The sequence below is a fragment of the Pithys albifrons genome, chromosome 10 (genome assembly GCF_047495875.1).
Source record: "Pithys albifrons albifrons isolate INPA30051 chromosome 10, PitAlb_v1, whole genome shotgun sequence".
Classification (NCBI taxonomy): Eukaryota; Metazoa; Chordata; class Aves; order Passeriformes; family Thamnophilidae; genus Pithys; species Pithys albifrons.
This window is the reverse complement of record NC_092467.1, coordinates 16,326,268-16,337,289: the sequence shown is the minus strand read 5'-3', so window position 1 is coordinate 16,337,289 and position 11,022 is coordinate 16,326,268. Positions and strand designations below refer to the sequence as shown.

Sequence of the window (11,022 nt, the reverse complement as noted above, 5' to 3'; positions counted from 1 at the left end):
TCAGGCTTCTTGGAACAGTTTTTAATACACTTTGTAAATACATGAAGTGATTGCTATTCCTCAGAATCCTCTTCCTATTTCCAGAGCCAGGGAGAAAAATCAGCTACCCTTTGGACTTCCTGTGTTTTCTTTTTCACAAGATGTTCAGTGGGACTTAGTTGGTTTTTGTAAATCTAGTAAAAAAGGCTATTCAAATCTATTTGAATGACATCTTAAAGAAGCTTTTTTAGAATATGAAGAGAATGCATAGATACTGTTTTGTTTCACAATTACTTTATTTATCTAAAATGGATGTATAGAAAGACTTTTGAAACTACCCGTAAGGGTGAAATATGCAATAAATTTTAGACTATGTTTTGAAATCAGTTGAAATAATTATGGCAAAAAGAGAAGGCTACAGCTGGTTGCTGAAGTTTCATAGTGCTTTGTACAGTACAAAGCAAGAATGTCCTTACAAAAAAAATATCTACATCAACTGAAGAAAAAAACCCTTTCAAAGCAAAAATACATGACCCAGACTTTATTTCTGTATAACATATCTTAGAGAACCTTTCTTAGGAATGGTTAGATCTGATAGATAACTGAAGCAATACATCATTATGAGTTTGTTTTCAATGTTGGTTTTTTCAACTAGTTTAACTGTGAACCAGAGAAAAGAGGTAAATGTCAAATGATTTTCCACTACGTGCAGTGTGGAGAACAAGCAGGTTCAAATTTTCCTTCTGAGGAGAGAGAAAGCACATAGCCTACTCACACTTTACATCCACTTAATGTCCAGTCACAGGAAAGAAGAAAAATTTGATCTTGTTTAGTAAAAAAGATATCTTTCCAGGGCTCCAAAAGCAAACAAAACTTTTGGCAGATTTGGACATTCTCTCTTTTTAATTTCCATTTTGACATTTGGCCTCTATTTGAGGCAACTTGAAGATGCGTATGAGATCATTTTAATTAATTTTTTTTTAAAGCAAGTTTCTGGGTCTGCGATCTGAATTAATTCTTTCCATGCTTGCTGAGATGACCATCTGTTTTCACTGGCAGCCTGGTGAGACAGTGAAGCAATCTCCCAGCACTAGGCCCATCAGCCAGCATGGATGTTCTGACCTTGGAAGTCCCATGCACTCAGCATGGCAGAAATCCACTTTTGAGCTGGGCAGTGCTCTCTGCCTTGGGACCTGTCTGCTGGCTGGGACCAGTTGACATAAGGGCTAAACGAGAAAAACCTACCAGACTGAAAGTACCAGACAGAGAAACTGTCTTTGATGCTATTTATGTGTCAAAAAGGAGGGATGAGACTTTTCAGATTGAACAATCAACTTAGTGGAAGATTTTGTTCCATAGCAAGGACCTGCCTTTCCTCTGACACTGTCAGCATGAAGTGTTCTTAGTAGAGCAGTAGAAGCTGGCTGTTGCTAGGGCTGTTTTTGAGAGCACAGTGCTCAAAAAGGTGCAAAAGAATCAGTGTAATACTGAGTGTGGGAACCTTTGTTGTACCCTTGTTCTGCTCTGATATGACACATCTTTGCACTGTGCACACACTGAGCACTGGTGACTGTAAGAACAGTCTATGCAACTGCCTGCTGTTGCAAAGCAGGGGACACCTTTGCTTCTCGGCTGGCTCCAGCTGCACGGGGATGCAAAGGGATTTCCTCATCCTCCATCTGCTGTTTAGCAAAGTTCACAAAAACCTGTGTGAGGAAAGCAGAAAAGGTCACCATGTTGTTGACTGAGATGAGTTAGTGGAATGACCACTCTGCAGGAAAGAGACAGAAAGGGGAATCCATAGACATCAACTGAAATGAAGCACTGCGTTATCAGCCAGGATCATGAATTCCTCTATTGTGATAAACTTCTCTGTAACTTCCTTTCTTGAAACTTCCTTTGGATGTACTTGTTTGCAACCAAAATTCAATTTTTTCCTAAGGAGGAGATGGGTTCAGCAACATTTTTATGGCTTACACAGTGTGAGTTTGGTTGTGATAGGAAGGAGGAGACACAATATTTTAGTAGGAAGCTGAAAGACAGCCAGGAATGTCTCTGTAGCAATCCCATTGAAGGCAGCTTTGCATATGTGGACCCTCAGTTACTTAGGAAAGCAGGCAGATGGGGCCGATACCCTCTAGCAAGTGAGAGTTGCCCAAAGTCCCAGTGGACTTTCCAGGTTTTGTGTGTCTTACTGCTTCTCACAGTATCTCTGACACAACACCTTCCAAACCTCTCATTTAAAATAAAATGTTATTCTCAGCTCAGCCTTATTTCCAAATTGGTGACCTTGCTCAGACTGCTGCTCCCAAAGGAATGGGTTATGCGAATTCTGTCATCTGGGAAATGCTGTCTTACCAACTTTCAAATGGCACCTAATTATACCGATTCATACTGATCCACCCTCCTTGATGAAAGGCCTGGGAATTTTGCCTGAGAAAGAGGTGCCACAATAATTCTGTACTGTGAACCTTTTGGTCTTTCAGTTGTTTAGATATATCCCCACTATGTTGCCTAATTCTCACTAGACAGACTTTCTCATGGATGTTTTACTTTTCACTCACCTGATCTAAAGTTGTTTGAGACACAGAATATTCTTCAATATGCAAGTTTTCTTTGTTGGAGATTATTAACCGAAAAATCTTAGCCAAAGAGGAGGAGCAAATCTGATACTGCAGCATGTTGTAGTGTTTCTCCCTCTGTACACTCCCTGGGAAGTTCATGCGTATGAATTGCTCAGCAGGAGCAGGATCTGGAGGCAGCCCAGACTTTGGAGCTTTGATTTTCAGAGTGACAATGTAGCCATCTCCAAACCTGGAAAGCACAAGTGGATTTGGGAATTGGATGCAGAGATGGTTTCATCCTTCAGGAAGGGAATTAATTTTCTGCAGCTATGAAAACATTAACAGTGTCTGAAAGCTATTGCATAAGATCTAGCTTTGCAGGAAGCCCTGTATTTGCCCTGAGAAGTGGTGTGTAGCATAACAGAGTTGAAATGAGATCTGCTCAGATTGTCTGGATTACCACAGAGTTGCAACCAGAAATGGGTCTGGTTAAACATTGAATTGCTTGTATTAAAAATGGTACATTTGACATACACCAAGTTTTCCCACTAAAAAAACCACCATAAAAATATTCTCCTTACTTGTATTTTAGCTCCTGAATTGTGCCTAGGCATTTGAAGGTACCTTGCACCATGATGGCTAAACGAGTACAGAGTGCTTCACATTCTTCCATACTTTCAAAAGAGAGAACAGATATTTGAGATAAAAGTCAACAGATGAACTTCAGCTACTCTTGGATTCTGAATTCCAACTCTTTTTACCTATGTGAGGTTAGAACCACTGCTCGCCCATCTCTGAGCACACCAACAATAGAGTCCCACAGGAGGCGCCGGGACTGAGGGTCCATTCCAGTAGTTGGTTCATCCTGTAAGGGAAATGTTAAGACAATCAGAATCAGAAAATCAGATAAAAAAGAGAAAATCTGTTTATAATCAAGAAAATCTGTTTATTGTTTGGACCATAGCATATAATTGCTTCTCTATTGTAATCCGTGCCTTGAGAAAGCACATACCCCTTGAGAACTGTATGAGTGGATGGGTACCAATGGACAACCTCTTGGCACAAAGCAGTAAGGAAAGAAGTTACAGATAAGAAGGCAATGCTGCCTGTGTAGGGCACAGATACAGGACAGGGAATGCCTTTTCTGGGCAACAATGCTTGTAAGAAGAGAATGAGTTCTCACTAAGTTATCTTCTTACTTACATAAATGTATAGGACATTGCTCAATCCAAGAAACTAGTGAAATTACCCTGATAGACACCAGCTAAGGATCTGGTCCTGCACAAATCAGTTAACCCAGTTAGTACCAAAAAATGTAAAACAAAATTTGGATAGAAAAATTTTTATTGAACATTTTGTCTTCAGAAACTATGGGAAAACCTTTTCTTTGCTTGTTTACTATGTACAGGCAGAATACATGTAAAGGTGTATTAAATGGCACTAGGAACCATGCTACTAAAATGTTATTGAAATACTTCCTTTTAGCCTACAAATTAAGGTAGTACAGTATACTCTAAATAAAGAATTTCTATAGTAAATCTGATAACTTACTTTATTTGACAAGAACTACATTTCAGCATTTGTATAGTTTAATATAAATTCATGTAATTTATTCCAAAGATATTAAAGGCTGCGAAAGTGTAGTAATCTTCCTCTGTTGTGGTGGATAAAGCAGCAAGATATTTGCCAGAAGATCATATTTTACATGAGTAGATACACTCTGACAAGGAGAGGCAGACTGAAACCAAACAAGGATTTAAATTCAGATTTGTCAGGATTATAGATTTTATCTCAAAACATTCTTTGTTGAAGATCTTTCTATTGTAATCCCGTGGGATCCACTGGAAACAGTTCCCCAGTCTATGCCTGAAATTATATAACTCAAAAGTCCATTAAAATAGATGTAAGTTGAGGGCAGAAACAAGCTTGCAAGGACTGTCATAAACATCTTTGCACCTCTTTAGCATGTAGTGTTATGAGATGTTGCACTGCAGTGTCACAGGGCTGTGTTACCATGACACTTACCAGCAGGACGAGTGGTGGGCAGCCTATGAGTGCAATGGCAGTGGAGAGCTTGCGCTTGTTGCCCCCGCTGTAGGTGCCAGCCAGGTGGTCTGCATACAGGGGAAGTCCCAGCTTCTGGATGCCCCACTCGGCAACCTGTGAGAGAGACCATCTTTTTTACAGAGTGGCTAATGCATAACAGACAGGATTGCTGACACATCGCTCTTCTGGCAGAAACATGACAGTCTGCTGGGTTTTAGCACATTCATTTTGGAACTGGACCAGGGAAATACAAAAAATTTATGATGGTGAAGATGAGGGGAGTTCTAACTACTTGAGGGAAAGCCACAAAGCAGCCTCGGCTGTAGATTTCCTATCTGCAAAAATTTAAATTATTTTCTTCTGAAACCTTCAAGTTTTCTTTCTTAGACATAAACAACGTCAAAGACGAGAACAGCAACCAGTGCAGTTCTAAGTCGGGTAATTGCATCTTTAGCATTCCACTTTTGCTGCCACAGTTTTACAAGTGCCATTAACGCCTGAGAACCTGCATTTGTTAATGCAGTCTTGTACTTAACTGTCCAAATGACAGGAACCACTGCCAGATTTTAGCCCCCAGATGGCAAGTCCACTTTGGAAATTCTGGCCCTTGGCGTGTTATGAATGCAGTTAATCATAACAAATCATCACTATAACTATTAAAAGCAAGATTACTTTACCCTCTTGATTTCCTCTGCTGGAACCCCCCGCAGGCGTGCATATAAGTAGAGATGTTCTCGTCCCGTGAGCAGGTCATCAATGGCATCAAACTGAGGGCAGTATCCCATGTTTTGATGGACATTAGAAATGTGGGTCAATATACTGGAGAAACAAAGGAAAGAATCTTAGTTCTGTACTACTAGTTTAAGACAGAGAAGAACAGTTTGAATGAAGTCTTTATTTTCTGAGGCAACAACTCTTGTAAGAGGATAATGAATTCTTCCTGATAAAACATCCTACAAAAATATGTCTGTATGTAAGAGCAAGGAGCATATTCGTAACTCTTAAGTCAGTTGTCTCCTGGTTAAGAGGGTAAGCCCATTTCCCCTCACCCATTTTCTTGTTTAAGTATAGGTTAACTTAACAAGAATTTCTTTAAACAGTTTAGCCACTCCAATCTTATTTTTTGAGAACAGTGTTTATTTCTAGAAGAAAAATAGCAGTTGATTTCAACTCAGTGTGGTCACTAGGAACAGACAGGTGGGACACAAGGCTAACACATTGTTGGTAGTAGTAGGAGAAGTACAAAATCACAGGATGGTTGTGGTTGGAAGGGGCTCTAGAGGTCATCCTGTCCACCAGCCCTGCTCAGGCAGGGCCACCTAGAACAGGGTACCCAGGACCATGTCCTGGCAACAAAATATTTATTGTTCAAATCACATCAACACACAAGAATCAAAACCCAACTACACCTAAGAAACCAAGGCACACAAGCTGGAAGTAAACTAACATAAGTGAATACCAGATCATACCGTACTAACTTATGCCATTATGCATGCACTGTGTAAACGAAGCTGCTAGAAACAGCCAGAGGAAAGTTCCAAAGCTCAGGTCAAAATACCCTATTGGACTGGTTATCTTATGTTTGCAGGCTCTTGCCACTAGATCTGATTGCCTTGTCCCACTGTTAGCATTACTACAACTTATCCACAGGTTTTACATCAAAGTGTTAAATGCTTTAAGTGTGTTAGCTGTGGTGTCAGTGCCATAGAGCTGCTGGGTCACTGACAGTATGATCTGGACAGTTCTACTGCAGTAAATGGATGGTCACAGGGTTTTTATTAAGGTACTTACCTATTGCCAGCTACTACAGCATCTCCAGATGTCACATCAGTATCTCCAGTCAGCATTTTGAATGTTGTTGTTTTGCCAGCGCCGTTCACTCCCAAAAGGCCAAAGCACTAAATTGCAGAATTTATAATATTCTTTAGTATTTCCAACTTGCAAATCAGTAGGGGCATAAAATCTGAACTGATCCATGGAACATAATCTAGTCTTACTGAACAACCTACCTCTCCAGGACGGATGCCAACACAGAGTCTGTCCACTGCAGGCTTGCGCCGACCTGCATAAATCTATATTGATGGGAGGAAAAAAAAGAAAATTCCTATTTCAAGACATCTACAGCAAAGAAAATCTGAATATTTTAGTTTAATGCTATTGGGATGAAGCAACTTTAGAACTAAGACAGTAGTAAATAAAAAAAATTAAACAGGAAGCAATCTACAAGGTCATGTATTTACATTAAATAAATGTGATGATTCCTAAAAATACCAGTTTTTCTGCTTACAGCCACTTATTTCATATATTGAGCACTAGAAGACAGACTTAATGCTTTTCTGAAACAAAGTGTCACAGAGTCACAGAATATTCTGAGTTGGAAGGGACTCACAAGGATCACTGAGTCCAACTCTTGGGTGGATGGCTCATACAGAGATTGAACACACAACACGAGCATTATTAGCACCAAGGCTGTAACCAACTGAGTTAATCTCATAGTATCTCTGACAATCAAACCAAAGTCTAACAATACAGCAAGGTAGTCTGAAAAATGATACTCCAGTTATCTATTCATGAGATCCCAGCAATGTGTGTAATCTTTATATTTGTGTAGCGCAAGCTTGGATGCATTATGATTGCATAACTCAGATGCCTTCAATGTCTGGAAAGAAGATAAATTAAGAATAACTGTAGTTCTCAACATGAAAGCAACTTGAGAATGAAACTCACTTATGGGGAAAAAAAGCACTGTAGAAGAAAAGACTGATAGTAGAAATGGACACTCAATAGATAAGTCATGGTGGGCAACTAGAGGTAAAAAACCCAGCTTAAGCAGGGGGAGCTGCACTGTCCTTGCAGGACTTCCCTATTTATTTATAATCAAAGGAAATAACCTGGACTTCTAAAATCTTTAATTTTTTCTAAGGCATAAGGTTGATTTTGAAAACAATGCCATTTGTATCCACACCTAAAATATATTATGAAAGAAGAAATTTACACTAGAGTTACTTATTTTATTCTTAAAATATTACCTTGGTCAGTTCTTGTAATTCTAAGATATGTGTTTTGTTTCCTCCATTCATAATTCTTTTCCTTTCTTCTGCAACATCCTCATCTTCACTAATAATAGGTGACATGGCAGTCTCAGCAAACCTGGAAAAATCCAAGGTAGTGAGTTATCCTGGGTGCAATTAGAGTAACAGTGTGAAACAATGGCTAATCAATTGCCAAAAATGTGACTGGTGGAAGCAGTAGGGTGGAAACTTCACAACATGACATTGACTGGAGTATTCCCGCAGTTGGAAGAATCTCTGACCTTTGAAAGTTCATCTCTAATTAGTAAAAAGTGAGGAAATGGCTTGATCAAAACCACATGCCTTGTCAGTCACTGATATGACACAAAGCTGCCCCTTAGCCACAGCTTTTGCTATTTGGCTGCTCTTAGTAGCTAGAGATAGTCCTGCAGAAGTTTTGAGTAGATCTCTGTAAGACAGTATTTTGATAATTGTGCCAATTAGTACTCTCATTGACAATCTTGAACAGGAGTGAATGACCCCTAGTAAGTAGCTGTTTTCACCAAGGAAGAGGCACATTTGCAAAGCAGAGAGGAGAAGTTTGCACAGTGTCCAGGATAAAACTGTCGTGTGCCATAGACTGGAACTGCTGTCTTGGCATGTCAGGCTAGTACCTCATTACAGTACGTAGGACACTACAAACTTTCCAAGGAATTTTAAAATCTCACTATTATGATGTCTTAAATGAAAAAAATTACATTAAAGTCTTAATTCAAGAAAACCAATTCCTTTAACAAAATATTCTTAAATCCTGTCAAGATAATGCTTATTTGTAAAAGCTTTCTTGAATTGGGGTATCAATAAATTAACATGAGATCAGTTAAGTAAACAGAAAAGAAAAAAGCTGACAAATTCAGAGACAAATTAAAGAAAAAAAGAGAGGTACCTAGAGACATAACAAAGACGCTCATCCTGTTAACAAAGGAATATTAATAGAAGCTCTCAGACATACCATCTTGCGGAGAACAAACGGTGCTGCATAAGGAGATTCAGAATGAAGAACACAACCCCTTGAATAGCCATGGCAACCAGGTTCTTTCCAACAAAGTCCCACTGAAAGGGATTGGAAACATGTTCCTCCCCTTTGGAGAAAGAGCACCAGAACAGGTGAAATACTGCTGGAAAAAACCATTACTCAGTACAAAAGGTATAATCCAAACAGTTTACTGTACTTTATTTGCTCATGACCAGGCAATAGTTTTCATTTTTCAGTGTCTTGGAAGATTCTTAAAAATGCTCTGGAGGTGAGTACACTGCTGCAGGAGAGTAAAAATAAATATAAGCTCTCTGAATATGTACTAGTCTGGATATCATAACATACAGCTAGCATGGATTATGTGAAAACACACAAATTTTCTGAATAAAACCCTTTCAGAAAGGGTGAGCTTTCAGAGTCCTCAGCCATCTGATGATACGAGAGGTGAGAATTTCAAAAACATCTACGTTTCTAAGATAACGCTTCCAAACATCTCATCCAAGGTCAGGACATGTGACACTGATGTAACTTGTTGCTTATTGGCTTTACTTACCAAACCTTGCATATACTTCAGTCACAGCTTGATTCATGGCCAAGTCGATGAGTCCACGGCCCAAGCAAAAATGTGGGAAGACAAGCATGACATTTTTCAATGTTTTATTAAACTTCAACAACGACTATAAGAAACAGAAACAACATAATAAGCTGTTGAAACCAGACCTGTTTAAGAAAATGGCAACGTAACTGAAGAATTTTTTGTCATGTCAGGGAAACTGGATGCTCTGTGTTCTTACAACAGAATAAAACAGAGTATCAAGTTACACCCAGAACAACATAGACACAGCACAGCAGAATGCTGGAATACACTGCACTAGACAAGGTGCTTTGCAAAACTGTCAACGGGGAGAAAAACTAGTCTTTGTAATGAAGTATTTCTCTATGCAGCAGAGGTAACATAATTCTGGTGGTAACATGTAAAGCTGCTGTGGGGCTGTGTTTTGGATTTGCACTGAAAACAGCATTGATGTTTTAGCTACTTTTGAACAGTGCTTGCACAAAGTCAAGGCCCTTTCTGTTCCTCCCCCCCACCTCCCCAGTGAGGAGGCTGGGGGTGCATAAGGAGCTGGGAGGGGACACAACCAGGACAGCTGACCCCAACTGACCCAAAAGATACCCCACACCATATGGCCTCATGCTCAGCACATAAAGCTGGGGGGAAAAGAAGCACGAGAAGAGTGTTCAGAATTACAGGATTTGTCTTTCCAAGTAACCTTTATGTGTGATGGAGCCCTGCTTTTCTGGAGATGGCTGAACATCTGTCTGCTGATGGGACATGGTAAATTAATTCCTCGTTTTGATTTGCTTGTGCATGCAGCTTTTGCTTTACCTATTAAACTGTCTTTATCTGAACCCATGAGTTTTCTCACTTCTAGCCATCTGATTTTCTACCCTATTCCATGTGGAGGCGGGGTGGGTGGGTGGTGCAGGGAGTGAATGAGTGGCTGTGTAGTGCTTGGTTGACGGCTGAGATGAAACCATGATGATAGGCAGGGCTGCCACAATACTGGAAAGGACTAGTCTGGGCATAACCACACAGTAGACTTTGGTACAATGTACAGATGCCCAAAACAGTGTAAGTAACAGCAGCAGTCCAGCTGCATCAGCACTGAATCCAGAGAAGGGCCATCTGCCCTCTGGAGATATGTCTACAACAGACATGTTTTCAAAGGTAACAATGCTGCCGTGATGTCCCACAGACTGAATGGCACTAGACTGAACCCTGTGCTATTAAGAAGCATGTCTGTGAATGCAAGAACATTAGGGACAGAAAGTATTGTCAAGTCAGCCCTCACACCCATGAATTCAACCAGGATCTGTTTCTCCTTTACAGCACAGAACAATGCTTGATCAGCACAAAGTGTTTGAAAATGCACTATCAGTAATGATAGCTAATACAGTGGCCTGAGCTTCAGCAATTGTAGAGGTGACAGCAGTAGTGCATGCAAGCCAACAGCACTTCATAAACTGATCTCTTAGCCTCTCTAAGAACTAATTTTGGCACTCGCTGTATTCTGTCACTTTCCTGGTGGTGTTAAATTCATTTTTGGGCAATTCTCAAAATGCTACTATAAGCAGAACATCTCTAACATAATAACCAGAAGGAGTAAGTGCCTACCATCTACATCTTCCCACACAACACAGGCTGCAGAATCAAGCACAAAGTGCCACATCTCCACCTCCCCAACTGTGAAAGTGTACAGAAGTTTGCTCTCAGTGTCATTCCTTGTGTGTGCAACCCTAGATACCAACTGCTCTGAGTCACTTCTCTGGGTTATTCTGCTAACCTGTACCTGCAGTTACTCAGCAAGTTTCTCACTCATTTATT

The 11,022-nt window shown here is 40.0% G+C and overlaps 1 protein-coding gene across 1 annotated transcript in view; it reads right to left on the bottom strand.

The window, feature by feature from the left end:
• Positions 1 to 352: 352 nt before the first annotated feature.
• The window catches only part of ABCA4 (ATP binding cassette subfamily A member 4), a 61,172-nt gene continuing 50,502 nt past the window's right edge, over positions 353 to 11,022 (bottom strand). Inside the window, exons 39-49 of the mRNA XM_071565668.1 lie at positions 9,190 to 9,313; positions 8,613 to 8,742; positions 7,619 to 7,739; positions 6,599 to 6,661; positions 6,381 to 6,487; positions 5,267 to 5,408; positions 4,569 to 4,703; positions 3,305 to 3,408; positions 3,125 to 3,217; positions 2,544 to 2,793; positions 353 to 1,685 (exon numbers count right to left, since the gene is read on the bottom strand). Of these exons, the coding sequence (XP_071421769.1) occupies positions 1,563 to 1,685; positions 2,544 to 2,793; positions 3,125 to 3,217; positions 3,305 to 3,408; positions 4,569 to 4,703; positions 5,267 to 5,408; positions 6,381 to 6,487; positions 6,599 to 6,661; positions 7,619 to 7,739; positions 8,613 to 8,742; positions 9,190 to 9,313 (1,392 nt within the window). The 3' untranslated portion in view covers positions 353 to 1,562. The remainder of the gene's footprint in view (positions 1,686 to 2,543; positions 2,794 to 3,124; positions 3,218 to 3,304; positions 3,409 to 4,568; positions 4,704 to 5,266; positions 5,409 to 6,380; positions 6,488 to 6,598; positions 6,662 to 7,618; positions 7,740 to 8,612; positions 8,743 to 9,189; positions 9,314 to 11,022) is intronic.